General features: G+C 40.3%; 1 protein-coding gene across 16 annotated transcripts in view; it reads right to left on the bottom strand.

The window, feature by feature from the left end:
• Nucleotides 1-24,693, bottom strand: part of LOC100119218 (disks large 1 tumor suppressor protein) — a 1,703,670-nt gene that overhangs the window by 214,533 nt on the left and 1,464,444 nt on the right. For all 16 annotated transcript variants that reach the window (XR_004227336.2, XR_004227337.1, XR_004227338.1 and 13 more), the window contains one exon: nt 22,880-23,029. Coding sequence is in view for 13 of the 16 variants with exons in the window: in XM_031928125.2 (XP_031783985.1) it covers nt 22,880-23,029 (150 nt within the window). In the remaining 3 variants the exon portion in view is untranslated. The remainder of the gene's footprint in view (nt 1-22,879; nt 23,030-24,693) is intronic.

The following is a 24,693-nucleotide window of genomic DNA, read 5'->3' as shown; positions in this document are numbered from 1 at the left end:
CGCGCCGCACCGGAGTCAGGCCTTAGGCGAGCGCGTAAGGGGAGCCGAGCGGAGCGCGTGGAGGAGGGACGAACGGCATGCGCGAAGAGATAGCTCACGCGCGAAAAACCGCGCAGCCAGAGAACACACTATATAGGTGGGCTCGTCGCGTCGCGCGGTGAGAGCCGAGAGTCACGCGAGCCACACTATATACATATACTCGCCGCGTCGAGCGGCGAGCCGCGGGGTTCGAACTAATACTTCGTGCACACCGGCGCTCGGAGTCCGCTCCGTAAACGAATGTCAACAGGCCTCTCACACTCGCGCGAATATGGAGAGATGGAGACGCAGGTGTTAAGGTCGAACGAGTCCAGAGGTGGCTGACGGGCGAATACAGCCCGAAAGACTTTGAACCGTCACTGTTCCTGGATTCGGTAGATGTAAAGGCCGAACGGGTATCGATGCGCAGGACTGTTATACGCTCAGTCTGCGAGCAATATCGACAAACTATGAGCAGCACAGTGGCCGCCCCGTACCCGTTGGAAGGCATGCTCGAGGATTACATCATGTGCGATCGACTACAGAGAACGTTGAACAAACCAGAAGTCGGCGGGGAAGAGAGAGTAGAACCCCGAAACAAGCAACACCAGTAGAATCAGTCAAACAAGAAAAGGCTGAAACAATCACAGGGATAGACGGCAAAGAATACGTCATGCCACCAGGCATGATGCAGCATCTGGAAAATCTGCAACGCTCAATGAACGAGCTGTGCGGACAGGTACAAGCATCGCAGGGAGGCACGAGAGCCTCCAGCAGCCAGGTAAACAGCGCAGCAAGACACGCACCGGCAAGAGTTACTTTTGCCAAAGACGCGACGACAAGCACGCCTGCACCTCCAAAAAACGTCTGGTCAGATAGCAACATCAGAGGAGGTCTCGCGACGGGGCTAAGAAACGCCCCGACGACCCTAGAAAATAAACCAAGAGATATCGTCGGAACGGTGCGCAAATGTGACATGCGGTTCGCAGGCACAAGTGCAGAAAGGATAGAGAGATCTTTGAGCCAGCTGAAGCAGAACATGACAAGCGCGCCGATGTCAGAGAAAGAAAAACTAGTTGTACTGCCTTATGTGTTTACGGATCTAGCAGCCGAATGGTATCATAACAATAAAGACGAGTGCCAGAGATGGGATGATTTTCGCAGTGCAGTACTGCGCTGGTATGGAACTAACAGGCGGATACAACAACGCCTAGCCGCCGACGTAGAAAAAAGATATCAGAACGCGCACGAACTCGTGCGCAACTATGTGACTTGTCTCTTAGGGATGATAATGGAGATTAAACCGCCTCCAACTGTCGACAAGGCGCTAGACATTCTACACAAGAATCTGAGACCTGAATTACAGCAACTGAACCCCGTAGAAACTGCTTCGACTGAGATAGCTTTCGAGAGCTAGCAACGGAAGCAGAAACGGTAGTAGCTAGCGGAAAGGACTACAGAGCATCTCTAGCCCCCGCAGACACGCTATATTCCAACATGGCGTATAGATCGCCAGCAGCAGCACAAACAGCAAAACCTACAAAAGTGGCAGCAGTGGCAGTAGAGACGCCTAGCAACTCCAACGAACAGCTGGTGACGATGTTCAGCATAATGCTGGACGAGCGGTTACGAAAGTATCTGTTGGTACTTTTAAACTCCAGTAAGGTTGCCCTTGTGCAGATGGAAACGCTTTCCAGACCAAAAGAAAACCCGCCGGTGAATCTAACACTATATCATTGTTAATTAAATATTTAAGACAATCATCGCAGCTGAATTTATTTAAACATTTAAACGCGAGATAACCGGCAACGTATTTTTTACTGCATTTTTCAAGATTTGAGCTTTCCTCTTTCTCTTCATTATCACATTCATTTTGCAGTTCATCAATTATTAATAATTCGGCATCTCTATGAATAAACCAGTCGTCGATTCTTTGGTTCATCGCGGAGTTCTTAAGATCACCTTTTTCTTTGATCGCGTCCTCATCGCCATCATCAATTACATATTTATTAAAATCCGAAATCAGTAATCGCGCGTCATCTGGTTTGCAGTTTGTTCCGACGGGTGTACTAGTAAAGTTATCATTAACGCGTACTGAAAATTTCTACGAAATTGCATGAGAGTTTGGTTATCGTTATGTCCTGATCGAGATCTCATAGAACCGAAAAAGTTTTCAATTTTATCTTGATTTAAACGAGAAGTTAACAAATATATGGCATTCTCTGCTTTTAATTGATCCCATAACTCTAATATGCCATTAATTGTTAAGATTAAACTGTTAAAACAATCCGGATTCCTACCGCCGGTCATTTTCCATTGTTCAAGCCAGGGCAATGCATCACTTAAACATTTTTCTACTTTTCATCCTCTTCCCATTTTCTTTGTTTATCATAATTTAACTGCATTTTAAAAAAAGATGTCACGCTATCGTTTAAATATTCGGAAGCTTTATCAATTAATTGTTTTTTAGACAATTTAAATTTACCCTATTGTTGACGCTTTGTTACTCTAAGCAATTTTTGTTTTAATGATTTACTTTCTCGAATTAATTTTGCATTTCTTAATTTTAATCTTTTTAAAGCAATTGATTCTGTTTCAACGCGTATTTTAGATTTACGATATAAGATATTATTAGTAGAGCTTACGAAAGGAGCATCATCGTTATTAATTTGTTCGGCAACTATCTCAGGATTTAATAAAACGTCTGAATTATTTTGATTTATTACATGGTTATAATCGATTGGGGTTTGCTCGACAGGACTGTTCGTGCATGCAAAAGAGTTGCTTAAATTAGATTGTGGGACTATATCTGGTTTGAGCATCCTCCTGGAGGAAGTGTAAACAAAATCAGATTCTAAAAAATGATTACTACATACCCGCTTCTCTTCTAACCTCTTGAGCCCTACTTTATCCTCACCTAACTTGGAAAGCTCATCGTTTTGGATTACTTCTAGCCATTTCTTCAAACTACAATATAATAAAAATCGAAAAGTAAAAAACCTGATTTTAATAGTTCCAGTAGATAAAAAATTGTTCAACTATTTTAAATACTATTTGTTATTTTCAAAATACTTTCGATCTATATTATTTTACCGTAGGAGCACCCGCCACAATATAAAATCATATAATTTTCATTAAAAAATTTAAATCTTAATATTGTAAATACCATAAGGTTCTCATAACCTCATAAAATATGAATTTTCTCAAAACATTCTGAACTTTAGTTTGCGAATTATAAGGTTTAACAAAAATAGTAATTTTCAGTTGTACAGGGTATACAGGGTGAGAGACAAAGAATTTAAATGAAGGGCGCGGTAGCTGCAAAAAGAACCGATCAAAAGATCGATATTTTCCCAAAATTTCAACTTAATTAAAGCCTTTTTACTCCCGTAATCGTACGACATAGAAAATCCATTTTCTTTCAGATTTTGATTTTTAGCTCAAAAACTAGTCATCAAAATGGTTTAGAATTATTACAACAAATAGGTATTATCGTTTGTTATTGTCATACATTTTGTCAAAACGTTTTACTATATAGTTTTGGACATAAAATTTTTTTAAATCACTTTTTTATGATCAAACTTGAACGGAACGGTCAATTTGGAAAATCTCGTGGAAAAAAGTAGGCAATTTCATGCTCTAATAGATACAGTGTTGTTGAATATATTTTATAAATCATGCCATAAAAAAAGCAAAAATATTTTGTCAAAAATGGCTATAATACGTCCATAAAATGATCAGAATCATACAAAAATCCGAATTCAGAATCAGAAAACAGATATATGCATGTCAAATTTTATTACGATCCGTCGAGTGGTTCCAAAATCATAATGGTATACGTACACACACGCACACAAAAATATGACGACTAAATATAAATTATACATTTAATTGAAAAATCGAAAAATGAATCAAAAAACGAATCAAAATATAAAACTCTTGCGTACGACGGTCGTGCCTAAAAACGAAAACGAAAATTTGTCGGGGCTGTCATAAACGCAAGATATTTTGGAATGCATACGTGCATTGTGCACACATGCGTACGATAAAAGTGTCTTCGAACACTCACGTTTATCACGATCCCGTGCACAAAGAAATCCACGCATGCACGACGTACGTGCAGGTACATGTCAATGGCACGTTAACTCGCGAATTTCTCTGCATTCTTTTCCACCCGCTATTTTTACGCCTGCCAATGGACCGCTATCGCGACCGTATATATACGTACCAACTCACTCACATATAATATACGTAGAATAGCACTGAATTATAACTTACACATGAGGAACTTTGACGGGAAAGCGATGAAAAGTCAAGGACGCATCTCTGACTTTTGCACTGTCGCAGTGCTGCATAGCACACATGTTTGTCTTCGGCATTTCGATGCTTATCAATACGATAATGCACACAAAAACCCGCGATACTACAATTAACAACTACCTTTCTAATAGATACGGATGTAGCTAGTTGCAGAAAGAGAACTTTACTGTGGCGCGAATACTCGTTTGCACGTGGCTTCTGCCTGCTGCCTTGACAGCTTAAGGGGGCACACCATCTTTGAAATTAAAATCAAAAATTTTCATTAAAAATTTATAAATACTTATATAAATGAACCAAATTTTTATTACTATTCTTAGACATAATTATCTTTATTTTGATGGTTTTAGACTTTCTATATACCTCTATAATACCTACGTATAGTAGGGAGTCCATAATTCACTTACCGTAAGATTTCAAAGGAACGAATGGCCCAAATAAGCTCAAACTCTAGGATATTGTTTAAAAGTACATTAGTTATGGTATGAATGAGGGGATTTGGTTTAAATTTCATAGAAAAAGTTTTATAAGCAGATTACTGATTTTTTTATTAATTTTTGATTAATTTTAACATAACTATTATGTAACTTTTTTTCTATTCTTTTGATTTAAGGTCTTACAATCATATAGTAATAATGATACAAATATACAATTGTTATTGCTCAGATTTTGTTCATTTACTGATAATGATAGAATTCGTCTTGCATAAAGTAAGATATACGAAGACGTTGGATGAACATTAAATTGATTGCGTTAATATGATTATATTATGCATTAACAATCGATATAGCATTATAAAAAAATTAATGTTGAGGGAATATTAATTAATCGTACATAAATTCTATAAGAATAATGTGTTTTATTTAAACGCATTTTATGAATATGAAATAATTCGAATATTTAATGTAATATAAATAATAATAATAATAATAATAGTAATAATAATAATATAATGATGATAATAATCATAATAATAATAATGATAATAATGATAATAATAATAAAAAGAATAACCATAATAATAACCATATGCTGGCTTGTATGTGTACGAATTAAAAAAAAAATCGCACCCAATTTGAACTCGGATCAAAAGGGTTGAGAATCAAGTACGTTGTCCATTGGACTAACGCTATCGACAACTTTCAATAAGTTGATGTAATATTTAAGTTGTGGCCCCATTTGGGTTTAAGGATAAGAATTTAGGGTATAATTGGCTTATTCGTATTTTTTAGTACTTATTTTTAGTTGTGCACAGTCCTTACGCATTGTCAACAGTAATTAGCATAGTTGCAATGCATAGCTTTACCATTGCACGTAGCGAAAGAACATTTTACCGTCCCGGGCGGTATGTTATCGATCGCGCATCTCATGTTACCGGCAGAACGCTTGAATTAGACTGACGCGCCGCGCATAGTTGGGGTGCGTACTAGCGCTCGGGGTGCCTCACTTTGGGATGGGGCTTTGCGCTTCTATTAAAGTCTATCTTCGTTGACACTACCATCGTAGGCTACGTATGGCTACAATTCGAAGTCGGCAGTCTGAAGAAGGAAGTACGAGTTGCAATTGTCCCGGATCTTGCTGCGGACTGCATAGTCGGAGTAAACTTCACGTTAACCTTCAAAGCCGTGTTACACCCGGCGACTTCAAGAATGTTTTTTAAAGAAGATCAAATATACGCAGATTTAGAGTTGGCGGCGATCGAAGGAGGATCGCCGAAATTAGCATCGATGGGCTTGGCCGACGTACAAGAGCAGGAGCGAGAGGCGCTTAATGCGCTCCTAGATACGATAATTGGCCAAGACTCCGGAGAAATCGGCTGCACGAACTGGATAAAGCATACGATCGAGATGCTGTCGACGAGACCAATGAAATAAAAATATTTTCCAATCTCGAGGAAGTTACAAAAAGAGATGTACGAGCAAGTGAGAACTATGCTTGCAGCGGGAATTATAGAATCATCATTCACGAGCTCAGTGGTAATGGTGCGGAAGGCGAACGGGAAGTATCGATTCTATGTCGACTTCAGGAAAATCAACGCAGTCACGCGCTGCGACATGTACCCGTAACCGCAAATGAATGCAATATTACGAAAATTGCAGCAAGCGCGCTACATATCCACCATAGATCTCAGTAGCGCGTATCACCAAAGTCCACTGAGCGAGGAGAGTAAACAATACACGGCGGTTACGGTGCCCGGGTTATGACTGTTCCAGTTCATGCGGCTTCCATTTGGATTATCCGAGGCCGGAGCAACATTTCAGCGCCTTATGGATAAAATTATTACGCCCGAACTGCAACCACACGCGTTCACGTATCTAGATGACGCGATCATTGCTACGGAAACGTTCGAGGAGCATATGAGCGTACTCGAACGTGTACTGAGACGGATAAAGGACGCGGGGTTAACAGTAAACCGCAAGAAGAGCGTTTTCTGTAGAGACGAAGTCAAGTATCTCGGCGTGTTCGTAAACAGAAACGGCTTCAGGCCAGATTCCGAAAAGATTGCACCGATAATAGATTACCTGATACCGAAAAATTTAAAACAGTTGCGACGGTTTCACGGTATAGCGTCGTGGTACCGACAGTTTTTAGATAACTACGCAACGCTAGCAGAACCGCTAACACGACTGACACGTAAAGATCAGCCGTATATATGGGGCGAAGAACAACAGAGAGCATTTGACGCGATCAAAGCTCTGATCGCCTCAGCGCCGATACTCCACAGCCCAGTCTTCGAACGAGAATTCGTCATTCAGACAGACGAGAGCGACACGGGAATCGGAGTAGTGTTGACGCAATAAGTCGACGGAAAGGAGCGAGTACTCAAATTCGCAAGCCGAGTACTCACGCCTACAGAGCGCAACTATACCGTAAGCGAGAGAGAATGCTTGGCGGTGATATTCGCGGTAAGAAAATTCCGCCAATACATAGAGGGTTATCACTTTAAAGTGATAATGGATCACAGCAGCCTCCGCTGGCTCTGTAACTTAAAGAATCCTACCGGTAGACTCGCGCGCTGGACGCTAGAGTTGTAAGGTCACAGATACACGATTGAACATCGTAAAGGCGCAGACCATCACGTGCCAGATGCCCTGTCTCGAATGTACGAAGAGACAGAGCCTCAGATAGCGTCGATAAGCCAGGACCCACCGTCGCAAGACCAATGGTATAACGCGAAATTTAAAGAGGTCAGTGACAATCCTACAAATTTTCCAGAATGGAAAATTGTGAGGGGGGAGCGAGTGTAGAAGTACAAAGTGGATCCTGACATCGCAGACGCGCTCGGAGAGGACGAAGAGGCATGAAAGCATGTAGTGCCCGAAGAACAACACGAAAAAGAATGCCATGATCAGCTGACGGCAGGACACTTTGGCCGTGAAAAGACCTATAAAAGAGTGGCAGAGTTATATCACTGGCCAAGCATGTACAGAGACGTATCGATATACGTGCAACGTTGTCAGCTGTACCAGCGGAGCAAGGTCGAGCAGTGGCCGCGTCCCAGTCTAATGGGAAAGCGGATAGTTCAGAAACCGTGGCAGATGGTGGCAGGGGACATCATGGGTCCTATGTCGAAGACAGCACATGGACACGAATACGCTCTGATTTTTCAAGATCTTTTTACTTGATGGATCGAGTGCGTGCCTCTATAAAAAGCTAACGGGAAAGCAGTGTTAGCAGCACTCAAAAAGCGAGTCATACTGCGCCAGCGAAGACGACGAAGATGCCAGCGAAGATGAAGGGCTGCTGGACGAAACCGTCATCGAAATGGCCAGCACGCAGGAATCGCAGGGCAAAGGAAAAGAGAGCCCTGCGGATACTGTGGAGGTACCGTCCTCGGGCAAAGGCGTGAGAAGTGCTGAGAGCCCCACGCGCTCAGGCGCGACACCATCGTCGGACGTAGGTGCGTGGGGTGGAGAGAACTTCGCGCGTACAGTAACAACACCATCGTCGGATGAAGATGCGCGGGGCGGATGACTGAGCCCTTCGTCTTCCAGCACGACTACCGCTTTATCAGCCGACCTCGCCTGGGACGCTCTCGAAGAAGAGCTCGAGGAGCTGATGTGGAATGTCGAGGAGATCGAGAGGTGGGAGATGGCCGCGTTCCGTCGGTTCGACGAATTTATTCGCCAGGCTGACAGCAACGTGCCTCCCCAAGCCGTGAGATGGGCCGCGCGCATCCACGACCGTCCCGAGAAGCAGGCATCGATCCGGGCAACTCGGCGAGCCCAAGAGATCCGCCATCGTGACGAACAACGCTGTGAGCAGGGGGTTTGCAAGTGCTTCGAGGCTATGCGCCTCAAGCGAGAAAAGCTTGAGAAGGAGAAGAAGGAGGCAACTGCGCGAGCAAGAGAACTCGAGCGTAAACTAAACCACGCTCGCTTGGACGAAAAATTCGCGAAGAGCCAGGCGAGCCAACAGCAGGCGTACCGCGAGAAGAAGCGGGAGGAGGAACGCCGCTGCTACATCTGCGGCCACCCCGGAGTACGCAACTCCTCGTATTGCCCGGCAAAAGCGGACCACGAGGCCATCCGGCGGGAATACCCCTGGAAGACTGGGGCTAAGAAGTGAAGCGGGGAGAAGATAAGTGTACAGTTGCGGTGAAATAAATAAACGTGCATGGGCCGATCAAAACGGGCCGAGCAAAGGCGTTGAAAGAACTAGGGAAGATAGAGAAAAAGAGTTTGTTCCTTTTAAAAAGTTTGGCGAAAGAGGATGGACAAAGAGAAGAGGACTGCAAACATGTAACTGGCTTTGGCAGCTGCATTGTATTCAGGCGCGTCCTGGACATAAAAAAGCACATGGCTATTGATCTTACATTTTATTGTGTTATTAATCTACTAACCAATTTGGTAGCACGATTCAATTTTGAAAAAAAAAAAAATTATATCATGATTCAGAAATAATACATTTTTAATGCAAGTAAGAATTAAGAATTCACAAAAAATGCTTGGTATATATTTGACTCTTGTTAAGATATATTAATTCAATATAGTTAAAAGCTATTCAAGTGTTTGTTGATTCTGTTAAGCCCGGGCGGTCGCACAGAGCGAATATACGCACGCGAGAAAGTATTACTCAGTCCAAGTCGATATGACCTTTTATTTAGCGCAGCTCGCATACACGACACCGCCTAGGAAAGAGGTAAAGCAGAGTGCACAGTTCGAACAGTAGCTTAACTTCTGGTAAAATTAGTTGAAATAGGAAACAAACGTAGGAGGATAACCCTTGTGATATTATATAGTTGATTATTATGGCTTGAAGAGGCCCTCACCCTGAACGAAACGTTGCCAATGTTTATATATTAATAGTTTGTGTGTTTATTTTCTGAAAAACCAAGGGTTATCCTCCTACGTTTGTTTCCTATTTCAACTAATTTTACATTATGGAGAGGAGTTCTAATATTTACTTAACTTCTGGTGTTTAGGTGTTAGCTCACGGAGTAGCAAGACTCACGATAAATTGACACAATGACTCTTCATGGAACACAGAAATTAGAGTTAAAGATTATAACGAAGTTGAATGACTTACTTTAAGAGTGATGATCTGCAGTTACCGACTGACTGGGCTCTTCTTTGGGCTGGCGCTGCGGCTCGTCTCAAGGGCGCGGAGTTTTGAATAAAATAATTCGTAGACAATTTCAAATACGAAGTTTGATAGTTTATTCAAGATTTCAGAGTATAAATAGTACAAGCGATAAGACCTCGAATAGGTATAACTTGTGTCGAAAGTGAAATGCAACCCAGTCCGAAAACTGGGCGAACTTTCAAAGACTAAGTTCCGTTACAGAATAATAGTTAAGTTGCGTTTGGGCAGAGCTTCGCCCTACCAGTGAGAACTCTGGAATCTAAAAGATGCCCCTCCTTGCTTTCGATTGATATTTATAGAGGAGAGGGTAATGTATAAGCATAGGAAAGGTTTTGCCCCATCAGAAGTTTGGGAGGGTACGTGTCTCAGCGGAGGTAGATCCCCTTTACTAATCAGTGCCTATTGCGACGATACGTTGTCCATCGCAAGGCCGCCTTTTCTGAACGAATAATAATTGCGTTTCACAGTTATTATTCGTTCGGAAAAGAGAGACTTCCAGGAAAAGACAGCGAGGGAGAGTTTTCCGGGAACGCATGTCGCGGCACGTACTTGTAACTCTGCTGCGAAAGAGAAACGCCTGATGTACGTGAATGCGAGAGAGAGAGAGAGAGAGAGAGAGAGAGAGAGAGAGAGAGAGAGAGAGAGATTTGTGATATATTCGGAAGAGTTAAAAGTAAGCTGTAAGTAAAAAAGGGACTTTACCGACGGCTATCGCTATGTGAATACGAGTCAGTCGCATTCAGGCCGGAGAAACTGTAAGCGTCGCACGCATGGCCATAGGCTGACGCCAATGTAATTGAGAAACCTAATACATATTTCAATATATCTTAACAGTGTATGTATTTATTCAGCAAAGACAATTAGTATCGTTATTTCTCAAAAAATAGCTAAATTAGAAATCCGGAAAATAAGAGAGAAAAAAGTGTGAAATGCTCACTTTCTTTTGCATTCTTAAAATACTAAAAACTAATAAGATTAGTTATTATAAAGTAAATCCATCGATACCCTTCCTACTAGAATGCAGTGTATAGCAAACTCGACAAATTCAATAATTAATTTAATTAATAAGAATAAGGAACGACAACATAAAGGCGAAGTAAACACGAAAAAATAGTTAAATTCAAAGTAAAATCAATTAAGAAAATCAATAATAGTAGATTCGCATAAAACAACAAGGATAAAATAGAACACCGATATGTACACACACAGTACGACACTACGGCAAGAAGCCAAGCGAGACACGCCGATACGCACACATACGTTGCAGTTCTACAGTGGAGGCTCAAAGCTAAGCGAGGCACACCAATATGCACGCACACCTTACGACTCCACGGCGAGAGATCAAGCGAAGTACACCGATATGCACGCACATATTGCAGTCCTACAGCGGAGGCACAAAGCTAAGCGAAGCACACCGATATGCACGCACACATCTCGGCTCCACGGCGGGAACACAGCAGACGCAAGTAGAGAGAAAAAAACGAGAGGCCTACTGTACATCATGGACCGCGCATACCAAAAAGCGATACACGTGCAATGAAGAGAGGCCGCGGAGCACGCAACGCTATCGGCAAGTGACACATAAGTCACGCGCGCTGGAAGCTCGAAGAGCCGCCAAAGAGGACAGCGCGCAAGTCGGCTCAAAATGCACAAAGGAAGCTTCTATGAGTCTGCAGATAAAGAAGGTAAATCAGAGGCGAGTTTGACAGGAGAAGAGCACGATGGGACTCGATGTATTAGAGAAGAGGATTTTTACTCTGATTTTCTGATTGGCCCTCTCTACAACGTCACATGCGTAAATAGCTCCAAATAAGGCAAGAAGCTGCATCTAGGCCACCTAATTGGCCAAACACCCACCCCGTCGAGGAGACGAAAAATCGGAGATCGCCTCTCCTAGGAGAGCATAAAAGAGCCCAGCAACAGGTCCTCACATCGTCAGTCTGCTTCAAAAACGTTGCCACGCGAAAGCTCTGCCCGAGCCCGGTCCGGTATAACATCTTGAAACTTTAAATATTTTCGACCGTTCGGGACTTAGAATATTTTGGGCAGTGCAAAGACTTAGAATATTTTTGATCGCGCCAGGACTTAGAATTATTTCGGCAGATCGCGACATAGAATCACTTTTACAACACGGGACTTAGGAAAATTCAGATCCGGGACTTATAATATTTCGACTAGCAAAAAGACCTCGAAAACTTCTATCATTTAAATTTAATTAATTTGCAGTCGTAGAACATTTACGTTGTGGTTCCTTGTTTTCGATAAATAATTCAAAAGTTTTTGATAGTTGCGAGCAAGCGTTATCTAAATTTTGTGGCAAATTGAATAAACTGTATTAAAATTTACATCGCGAGTACACATTTAAATTGAAAGCTCCTGACCCCGACGCCCCGTTCCAATCGAAACCATCCGCTTCGGAAGCTGAGCCAACGCCGCTGAGAGGACGTGCTGGAATCAGAGCAGGCCCATCGCAGAGATAAAGGAAAAGGTAAGTGATTTTAATTAAATAGGCTGCATGCCTCTATCGCGCACTTCTCTCTTTCTCTCTCATAATTAGAGACTCAATTAGCCCACCATATTCGCGATAACGACATTACAATTAGAGTAACGTCCTTACCACAAATTTCTCGAAAGTTTACGGAATCAACGTTAAAGAGTTTAACTAAAATCAGTGCGTGTAACGAAAACAGTGCAATTTCGAAAGATTTTCCGGCGGCTACTGGAGGCCGTTCTATTAAACAAATCGCAAAGGTAGTCAAGCACCGACTGCGCTCAGCTTCGCGCTCTGAAGCTTTATCCTCGTTCATGCTTATGAAAGCAAAATAACCCGTAGAGTTACTGTCCGGTGACAACTTTCAATAGCTTAGGACATAACAAAAGGAAGGTAGGAAAAGACAAGGACGTGACAAAGTGGTAATGCAGCGTGAGCCGGTTGTTTCAAGAGTGCTTCACAGTTTATCAAAGCTATTGGAGAAAGTCAGGCCCAACAAGAACAAACGGTTAAAAGGGCTAGTAGCAAAATTAGGGTATGACAAGACGTACACAAATGTCCTGGTAGACAGTCGAAAGGAGATTAACTCGGATACCAGTTAAATGATAGCGTTAGAAGTTAAACAAACAAGAAGCAAATGCATCCTCCTAAACGTGAGGAAAGAGTCTGGCAGGACTGTGATTACAACAGAAGTAAAGAAAGTAAAGTTTGGGATGAATCACGAAAAGAGACCCGAAGTGAAAATGTGGAACATAGACTCAGAAGCTACAGAAAAAACTAGAAGATTGCTATTTCTGCTAAGAGGATGACTATTTTTAAAGCCTGACACGAGAAGCCTCAGAATGATCATAGTAATACTTAGCGAAAGAGAGGCCAAGAAGCTCTGATAAATAGGACATATTTGCTCCAGCCTTATAAGTTGCAGTATGAAAAAGAAAATCAAAGAAGTGCCTTTACTTTAGCAGGTAGAGCAGAAAACTCCGGGTTTCCTCTTGACAACAGATTCACGTAAGTTCTTGTAACCTAACTCTCATTTTTGTATTGAATATAGCATCACCGACCCGAGAGGAGGCAAGCTTATACATACAAACTTATTTTTGATTAGATTTCCGAAAAACTAGAGATTTGAAGCAGGCACATTCAATTTTAGGCAGTTTGACTTTTAATTTGGCATCGAACTCGGCTGCACTGACTAGGCAAAAGATGTACTTGCAGAAACAAGTTACTTTTCAATAAAAAAGCAAAATACCGCGCACTTTTGCAGCAGACGCGTTAATATTCTGGCAGCATTACTATGTTTTTCTGCTCGCAAACAGCAGGAGCCGCTCGAGTGGAGACAAACTTGCAACCACTAGCTTGTTTTTCAAAAATATAGCGAAGTAGACGGTTGCTTGTGCTTTTAAAGTATTGCAGTGTCCTTGAGCTAGTTGTATGTATATCCAACGTGCCACGAACGTGCTTGTTTTGGCTCAGATGTATTCTATATTTTGTAACATGGTGAGTGTATGTGTCTGTGAGAATGAGCTAATCGCGTCTGTTATCATTTCGAGCGAACGGCGCAAGAGATAGAGAGGCACTCAAGAAGGTCGAGCAGCACAACAGCCGTCGTCGGCTCTCACAGAGGTCGAGAAGGAACGAGAGGAGATAGCGAGCAAGGTTGGCACGACGAAAACAGCGGTTAGCGATACAACAGGGCGTTCAAGCAGCGGCATATGCATCGTAAAGCGCCGTGCGTTGATGGCGGTACCGTAGTAGAGGCTGCCAGCACTAGAGCCCGATGCAGCAGGACCTGTGTTGCAGTCATCTGTGGGGTTTCGGGGATTTTAACGTCTGCCTTTTCGCGCTCAAGATGTAAATCGCACACTTGAATTAAAGACCCTGATATCGGTGGCGTATTTACTAACTCGAATCCTATAATTATCGGTATCCCGCCTATAATTATCTGCGAGCGTTGGGCTGTCTTTTGTTGCGAGAGTTCGAACTTCGCAGACTCTCACTCCATTTCTCCAGCGGGCCTTGGCAGCAAACGCAGAAAGCTCAAGTAACTCTCCTGTCATGACTGAGCCCGAGCGGATGCAGCTTTTCGCCTGGCTATCCCTCGTTTCATCAAGTGTCCAGTGTGGTTTCCTGGTCATCATCTTTGAGCCACCACTCTGAAAGTGAAAGGTTGGTATCGTTTCGAGTTCTTTTAGCTAGCTTCCCTCGCGAGTGCATAGCTCCACGTCTCGGTAGTAACGGTTATTTCGACTAGTCAACCCACGTTGAAATGTAGTGCGCAATTACTTTACTTCCGCGGCTGTCTCCGCTAATTATTTAAAATTTGTGTCAGCTATCTATCGTTTGTAATACGAAGTTAATAGTGCTAAAGTGTTAAAGTTGGAAAAATCATACAGGTCTCGCCATAAGCAATCGGACGCGGGTGAGGACCGCGTTTTCGGAGCAGTCAGGTTGCGTCTATAGTATTCGTACCTTGGTTGCAAAATAATTATAGTGGATGCGTGGAAATTGTAAATGCGTGTAGCAACTCGGGGAACAACTCTTAAGATAATTACTTCGTAACTTGCCATGCCCGTTTCATTGTACTTATAGTGTTTGTACGGCGTTCTAATACATAAAAAGAAAATTCAAGTTGTTCACCAATAAACAAAATGAAACAGGCATGTCAAGTTAAATAGTAATTATCTTGAGAGTTGTTCCTTGCTTCATTACGATTAAATATAATAAACTTGACATTTTTTGATTGATCTCAGTTCTTTTCTATCTGCAATTTCGTTGCGGAATATATCAAACTCGCCTAACTTTTTACTTTTTTAAAAGTTAATTTTTTTTAGAGATTTCAATCCTTTTTAGTAAATTTTTTTGAGTATTTCATACTCGACGTCGTAAAAATAAAATGTAAGCATCTTTAGCACCTTTCGACCACAGCTTTTTTGTAACATTTTCATCACTAACATAAATCACTGATTGTTCTGATATACACTACCATCGAATTATTTCTACACCTAGACACCAAAAACTACGGTGCGAACTACTCAGACCTCGTCATCGACCACCCTGTAGACCTAGACACCGCCCTTAAATGATTTTTACACCTAGACACAAAAAACCACGGAGCGCGCCACCTAGACCTCGTCATCGGCCACCCTGTACCTCTAGACACCAACCTCGAACGATTTTTATACCAAGATACCGAAAACAACCTGAACCTTGTCATTGGCTACCCTGGCCAGCTAGTTACTGTTACTGCTCCGGATCGCAGAGTATGCATCGGCAACCTCTTAATTCTAAATATCGTAATATATTATTATATGAGAAATGTGAGGATATGTAAAAAAGGTGAAAAGCGATTCCCTATAATTTTTGATGCGCAGCTAACTTCACCGTCCTTTCACACTGGTGAATAAGATAATGATTTAAGCAAATCATATACAAAATTGTTTATATTATATAAATGACAGCGTTTTTTTTTTTTTTTTGACAACTTCTATAAAAAATCACTCATAAGCACACGAATGTGATAATATATAAAAATCACTTAGAAACAATTATGGAAAGTATCGTTTTTCTTAAAAGTAAAATCTCGGATACTAATATAGAACAGCGCAGTCGCGTTGGTCTGTCGTAATTTCGGACAGTTTGGGCTATTGTAGCCGGTTTTTGTGCTAAAACTTAGTGCACGAAAATTGTAGGTTATGAACTGGCACCCAGTCACGTGTGCTTAAAATGAAATAAGCATTCGCCGGATAACATACAGGAAAAACTTCGACTCGAAAACGTAACCAGCATGAGTGAGAGTAAGTGAAAATTTCGTAGGTCGTTACCGATAGGTTAAAAATAAAATGACTTCAGTAGCGTCCATCAATGACTGGATAGTTGCGTTGTCAGGTAATGAATTACGGCAGGAGTTGGCGAATAGAGGTTTACTGATTGTCGGCGCAAAAGGGAAGATACAACGTCGCTCAGCAAACGAATTCTACGTAGAATGAGGCATCGATCAGCCACCGCCAACACCTGTGGCAACGGGGAAAACATCTTTGCGCCCAGCGAACCACCCTCTCCCTATGAGCCTTCACCTAACTCTACAGGAGCAACCCCAGGCGCAGAGAGAGAGAGAGAGAGAGAGAGAGAGAGAGAGAGAGAGATTAGATTAGATTAGATTAGATTAGATTTATTTGACGTACAGTATGTTGTACGATAAAATGTATACAGCAGCAATAGTAGTACAGTAAAAATGTGTATTGTGAAAGTATGATAGTGTGAAGATGGGTCAAGCGAGAGTGTGTGAGTGTGTGCGTTTGCGTGAGTGTGTACAGGCGTGTGTGTGTGCGTTTGAGTGAATGTGTACAAGCGAATTCAAGTGTTTGTGTTTTCAAGCTCAAGAAAGTGCTCTTTAGCTAGTCTCTTGAAACCTGAGACAGATGTAGTGTTACGAATGTGAGATGGCAGGTTGTTCCATAGGTATGAGGCGCTGATATGAAACGAGTTCCTCAGCGTCTCCGTCGCGAATGTCGGAATATCCAGAGGTATCACCTCCCCCCTAACAGGCCGAAGTGTGACGCGGAAGTCAAAGTATGCCAGTACGTATGATGGTACGGCTGTGTTAAACATTTTTCTTAGGAAACAAACAGTGAAATACTTCCTGCGTCCGGCAGTGGTTAGCCACTGCAACTCCCGCCTGTATGGGGAAATGTGCTCATCTCTTCTTACACCATAGATGTACCGAATTCCTGTATTCACGAGCCTCTGAAGTTTTAGGTCGAGTTCCTGCGTCAGGTCACAGTATACGAGGGAACAGTAGTCTATAAGAGGAAACAGGAGGGCCTGCACTAAGTGCTTGCGCAACCTGAGATTGGTGCTTTTCCTGAAAAAGTAAAGCCTGTACATTAGTGTGTGAGCACGCTTACACACTTGTGTAATATGCTCCCTCCACGTAAGCTTAGAGTCGAGCACCAATCCCAGATTACGCACGGAAGATTCAAAGCTGACCTGGGCACCCCCTATGTTAATGAAAGTGTTAGCTATTGAGGGTAATGCGTTTATGTAGTAGGGAGAGCCCAGGACAATTGCTTTAGTTTTAGCAACATTAAGTTTTAGCTTATTCTGTTCAGCCCAACCAGAGAGAGAGAGAGAGAGAGAGAGAGGAGAGATTAGATTAGATTAATTAATTTTTATTATTGTACATTATGTTGTACATATATCAATATAAAGAAGTAAAATAAAAAGTATAAGGTATTCAGTGTGTGAGTTTGGTGTAGGCGTGTGTGAGTTTGGTGATAGCACGAGTGACGAGTGTGAAATGAAATGGTATGAGGTGAGATGAGATGAAAGTGGAAGTGTGGATGTTTGTGTGATGTTTAAGTTTTTTCCATATTGAAAAAGTAATTTTTCGCTAGTATTTTAAAGTTAGATATGGATTGTGTGTTACGTATTTGAGATGGCAGGCTATTCCAGAGGTAAGAGGCGCTGATGAAAAATGAGTTCCTTAGTGTCTCCGTTTTGAAGGGCGGAATGTCCAGTGGAGTCACCTCACCCCTCACAGGCCTGAGCGCGACGTGGAAATCAAAATAGGCAACTAGATAAGATGGTGTAGAGGTGTTGAAAATTTTCCTTAGAAAACAGGCCATAAAATATTTCCTACGTCCGGCGGTGGTGAGCCATTGCAGCTCACGCCTGTAAGGGGAGATGTGCTCGTCCCTCCTTACACCATAGATGTAGCGGATCCCCGTATTGACAAGTCTCTGTAGTTTTAGGTCAAGTTCTTGTGATAAGTCACAGTAAACAAGTGAGCAGTAGTCAATGAGAGGGAAAAGGAGTGCCTGCACCAGATGTTTGCGCAGCCTGAGGCTGGTGCTCTTCCGAAAGAAATAGAGGCGATACATTAAAGAGTGAGCACGTTTACAAATTTGCGTAACGTGCTCTTTCCATGTGAGCTTGGAGTCTAGCACCAGCCCCAGATTACGCACAGATGATTCAAAATTGACCTGGGCTCCCCCTATATTTATATAGGTGTTAGCGGTATTAGGTAAAGCATTTATATAATAGAGAGAGAGAGAGAGAGAGAGAGAGAGAGAGAGAGAGAGAGAGAGAGAGAGAGGAGAGAGAGAGAGGAGAGAGAGAGGAGAGAGAGAGAGAGAGGAGAGAGAGAGGAGAGAGAGAGGAGAGAGAGAGAGAGAGGAGAGAGAGAGGAGAGAGAGAGAGAGAGAGAGAGAGGAGAAAGGGTTAATTTATAAACACTCACTCTGGTAGAGCGGCCACATGATCATATACATTCTTTGGCTCATCAACTACTGCGCGCTCTCGAGCTCTTGCTTTCAGAGCTATATCAAAGCGTTTCCTCAATAACAGCAGTTGGTCAGGATCATGGTTATGTTTGCCATTAACATTTATTTCCTGCTGTTCTAAATTCTGCAGGGTTCGCACATAAATCGTAGCACATAAAAATTAGGCTAGCTCCTCGTAGATCCCGATTATATGAATTTTGTAACCTGCCAAAGCATAAACATTAAGCATAACGTGTAGGTATGAGAATGATACGAGAGACAGAAAGAGCATTAGAGAAAAAGGTTTAACATACGACAAATCATAAGAGAAAGGGACAGAAAATAGTAAAAGAAAAGCTCCAAAAGAAAGAGAAAGAATAAGAGAGAAACATTCAGCAACACTTATTTGGGAAATCCTCGTCACCGTATTTTTCGCTACACCTGGATAATTTAACCTCCGTCTGATTTTCACCAGAAGCGAACTGTGTTTGCAGTAGGCTTGTGCGTGTTCCTAAAAAACTCAAGTCGGGTCGGGTCAAGTTTTTTTGTCGAGTTTGAGCCGAGTTCCTGAATTTTTCGAGCTGCGGGAAATTGTCGATCGGTTCGAAATTTTTGATCGGCTCGAAAAGATCGATCGACACGTCAACTTCGAGCGGCTCGAAAAGTTTGATCGGCATGAACTTATTATCGAGCAGATTAAAAAAAATTATTTTTAAAACATCTATTTTTACAAAATCTTATTTTAGTGGCTTGAAAAAGTCGAGCAGCTTGAAAAATTCGAGCAGATCGAAAAATTCGAGCAGATCGAAAAATTCGAGCAGATCGAAATTATCGAGCAAATCAAAATTTTCGAGCGGCTCGAACAGTTCGAGTAACTCGACTCGACTCGAGACTCGACCCGAGCTCGTCGAGTCGAGTTTTCGGACGGGAAACTCGACTTTTCGGGAACTCGCACAACCCTAGTTTGCGGGTTTCCCTTTCTTTTTCGGTTCCTGTAAACCTTCGCGCTTTCCGTAGCACTTAACGTATGCGTCATCTATGTTTGTGTGCGTCTTTCTTGACTTCGTTGTGTCACCGCCCTTGTGAAATGAAATTGGAATTTAAAAAAAAAACATTGTTGCCAGCATTGCTTAGCAACGCGTTCGAACTTAAGCTACTTAAAGGTCTTTTTCGGAGCTAAAATTTATAGATGCTCTAAATGCTGAGTTACATTTTTAAACGCGATCAAGATTAGTAGATTATGCACCAAGAGTAAAAGTAGTGGCTTTCTCTACTTACTTCCATGGTGCATATACTTCTTTCCCCCACGAGAAGCGTAAAATATGAAGTGTAGTTTCCGCCCAGAGGGCGTCCAGTACGCACTTTACGCGCCGTGTGGAGAAAAATTATCGATGTACGCGTAGACGAAGACGAGTCCGCGTATAATCTCTTTGACGAAACGCTGATAGGTTTGCGCCGCATTGCGTAAGCTGAACATCACCATTAACAAAAAGACCGAAAGGCATAATTGTTGCCCCCTTTCGTTATGTTCATCTTTGTTGTCACATAATATGTGTACAACTTTTTACTTGATTTTCCTATTTAAAACAATGTGTTCAACTATTTATATCTGTGAAATGAAAAATTGGTCGTGTAGAATACTTAATTTATATGATCATGCACAATAATATATGTACTATTTTGAATATAATTTTTACCTATTTCAACGTGTATAACAATATGTGTAGAATACAAATAACTTTAATTGCGTATAAATTGGTCGTGTATAGAATACTTAATTTGTATGATAGTGCACAATAATATGTGTACAATTAAGAGCATAACATTTACTTATTTCTACGTGTGTAACGATACGTGTAGAATAAAAATAACTATATATCGTGTATAAATCGGACGTGTAATGTTTTAATGTTAGTGTAAAACAAATTATTACTAAACGAAAATGAAATTGCGTATAATTTTGTTGTATAGAAAAATATGTGTTGAATATCAACTAAAATTTTTCATTTTATAAACAATTACAGTGCACAATATATTATCTAAAATTTAAGGAATTATAAAATATCCATTTTTCTATTGTGTAGAAATACAAGTGTAAAACGATATTAAAATATTTATTATTTTTGTGTGTGTTGAAATTAAAACACACTGTGCAGAATTAAACCACATTAAAATTTGTGTTGAATGTAATTGGTGTAAAATACTTATGTGTGTGAAACTAACCCTGCCCGATTTTTAACGATCCTCCTGATGACGTACTATATGAATCTAACGAAAAAATAAATGAGAATGAAATTTGTGCGTGTCCAGAAATTAATATCAAAATAAATGACATTAAGTAAAAGCCTTAATCGACACGGGAAGTCAAGTTGCTTGCATATCAAAAAATTTTTACGTTTCTAACATTGATAAAGTAAAAAACTGGCTTAAAATCAACTCGCTTAACCTAACAGATAATGTCTTGTACGCAAATCAGTATTTTCACGAAAGATTTAGTTTTTCTTATTATTCCAAAATTAATACGTGATTGTATTCTCGGAATTTACACGATAAAAGAACTTGGTTTTCTTATAGATACAAAGTACAGTGAAATAACTATACGTATTGATAATAAATTAGAAAAAATATCTTATAAAAATAAAAATTTATTAGAATTGAATATGGATCATCGCTATATAGAGATAATTGAGAAGGATACAACCGATGTAGTTGATTCTCTTAATTGTAATTCGCTTAATCAGTCATTTGAAGTTCAAACAAATGAAGTACTTACTTACGAACTGCAAAAATGTATGTAAAAATGAATCAGTCTGGCATAATCAAACTTCCGTGCTTATTCTTCATATATTACAGCACAGTTTTTTTTCTCAGTTTGGTATAATATTGGCACAGAATGGCATAATATTGAGACAAAATGGTACAATATTGGCACATAATGACTCATAATACATAATACCACACTCAATGTGGCTGTAGCTATCTGTACCAATGTATGCCAAACGGCAATAATTTATTATGCATACATTTAAATATGTGCCAAGCAGTGCCAAAACTGTACTAAAAATATACTCCACTATGCCACGAATGACCGAAATGAAAATGGTTTGGCACAGTTTTGCACACTTTAGAACAGTTTTAGTCTTTTTTTATTTCCACCAGGGACATTCTTCATATTTAGAATGATAAAAACTACTCATATATTTCTTATTTAATTCTCGTGCATTGCTAGGGTTATGAAAAATACAAATAAAAGCAAACAATTCACATAGTACTGTTAGAAACTGTATTTGTACTGCTTTTTGTACAAATTTGCCTCACTTTTCTTTTTCATTGACAAGCTGTTTTGCTATATATAAGGAAAACATGATGAATCATGTTGAATACTATTTTTAATTACATTTATAAACATGCAAAGTTACTGATAGACAACACCATGAATAAAATAAAACGGGCATTGCAAGTTTGTATATTAAGAGTCTTTTGCATTGATCAAGATATTATTTGAGTTCAAGCTAGCAATTGTTCGCCTCAAATAACTTCTAATTGAACACAACAATTTTGTGTTTGCTACATTACGACTCAAATAATATAGTGATAAACTTGTCTTTTTTGATTGATCTCAGTTCTTTTTTAACCTATGATTGCTTTCCAAACGAAATTATGTTATTATATTACATTATGTTGATGGCATGCATAGTAGTACGGAATACATTAATCCCGCCTAACCTTATACAATACGCAGAATTCCATTTTTTTTTAGAGTTAATGTATTCCGTAATATTTAGGAATGCAGCCTACAGATGTCAATACAATATAACGTATAAATTTTTATTGTAAATTACCTTTTCCTTGCTGACTAATTTTATTCATATTTTAATGTTGGACAAAAAAACGGAGTTAAATTCTTACTAAGGATATGACTCTCTCTAGAACTCAGTTCGTTTTTTTAGCATTTCGTAAAAACATGACAAAAAAGGTATATACATTAAAGAATATTTTATTTACAAAAACGGCAACTTCAATAGGAGAAAACTACGTGTCAATAAATTGACAGCGTTTTTTGGTATTTGGAATTTTTTTGTAAAGTTTGAGTAGTATTATAATGATGCAGATTGATTTTTCTATTAAACTTAAATAATGCTTATTTCAATAATTTAGAACAATCATCTCTTATGATTCAATATAACTATTTCTGTAATAAACTTACGTGGCACACAGCTTGAAAATTTTTCTGGATATTCAGTAATAAGATCGTCATTAATTTTATCCTTAATGGGTCCAAGAATAATAACTGGTCTAGTAAAGTCAATAGTAATATTTTGAACAGTATCGTAAGAGAGAATAATTTCATCATCACCTAAAGAAATAAATTGTTATCAGTACATACAAATTTTACAGAATTGTTTCTTATAATACCTGAAAAAAACTTTGAATATTGAGGTATGTCATGTTAACGATAACAAAAGAAATATATCGATCCAGTTTACTAAGTTAACAACAATCTACTTATAAACTATGTTAATTCAGAGCTTTGTTAAAGATCCTGCTAATTTAAGAGCATTTTAAGGGGGTACATGAACTTTTAATAATGATCGACCTCATGTAAGACTCAAGACCAACCGCTAGATAAAACAGCTCTTAACTTGAGAATATTATTTTTTAATGCTTTATAAGTATGCTACTAATTTTGTATGTCTCTCTCCATTTAAAAAAAAAGTTTCGCTGCCACCGCTATTTCGAGAATTTTTTCCCTTACTTATTTCCTTCTAATCACTCCCCCTAAGTAAGTTCCCTTACTTACTCCCTCTTAATTACTACCCTTTAATTGCTTTCCCTCAGTAGCTTGACTATAATTACACTTACTACTACGACCTTCCGCACTCAAACACTATCCATGGCCAATACGCTTATCTATGCACTAAAAACTGGAGCACATCTCTTAGACGCCATGACCAACGACTGAAATTTTATGTAGCTTGTTTAAGGCGTATAGTACCATATCACACACTCTTTAGTATTTTAAAATTCTTAACATTTGTTGGGATACATCGAAGCTGGAACAAATAACCGGGTTCATTGGAAACGATGAGCCATACTTTTTACCAATTTTGATATAAGTCATTGTTGGTAAATAGTTTGCAAATGTTTTCTCCAGGGTAGTGTATAAGAAAAAGAAAGATTAAAATAAATTTTTCTGTATACCTCGGTCGAAAGTACATACGTCCCGCATCTATTTCAATGCAGAAAGTCCGAAATTTGTGCACTGATGGGGGATACGCGCGCCCTCTATATGTACGAGAGCGAATGAAAAATTTTTGCGCTGAGTCACGAGTGCGCTTGTATGGAATGGTCGGATTGTCTGATGGTGTAGTTGCAAAACGTGCTCGTCGAACTCCTGCAGTCGAAACTTCTCGACCACGTTTCCACACCGACGGAGAGGATCTTCTTCGCGGTACAGAGTCTTCAGAGTCAGCTGAAAAATGACTGAATCGTGCTCATCTCATGAATCTGGAGATGAAGAGGAAGTTTTTCGTGATTTCGACGCAGAAGCGCATTTTTCATTTCATATATTGATTTTTCATATATTTTCGATGTCTGCCCCCCGACATTTGCAGCACGAGCGAAGCACGTCGTAGGTTAGTTTCTTGATTGGCCGATAGAGGCGCTAAAGCGAGGAGAAAAATAAACGTGGCCGCGGAATCGAATGTGCTGAGGTTCTTATTAATAATTATAAACGTACTTTCGACTGGCTATAAAGAAAAATAGTATACGCTACATGGGCAGGAAGGCTAGAAGCCCTGAAATGCGCGAATGATGCCCTCGGCTTCGCCTCGGGCATGATATCGCGCAGTGCAGGTATCCTAGCCTTCCTGCCCTTGTAGCGTAATATACTATATATTCAGAAATATTAGTTAAGCAATAAATACTAAAAAAAGATAAAGATAGTATAGTTTTTTTCTCTTAAAGATTGTACTAGCAAAAAACGGTGGTTCCGCTCGCGGTTAACATATGTTAGTTATT

This window comes from Nasonia vitripennis (genome assembly GCF_009193385.2).
Source record: "Nasonia vitripennis strain AsymCx chromosome 4 unlocalized genomic scaffold, Nvit_psr_1.1 chr4_random0003, whole genome shotgun sequence".
In the NCBI taxonomy this organism is placed as follows: Eukaryota; Metazoa; Arthropoda; class Insecta; order Hymenoptera; family Pteromalidae; genus Nasonia; species Nasonia vitripennis.
This window is presented reverse-complemented; position numbering and strand designations above follow the sequence as displayed.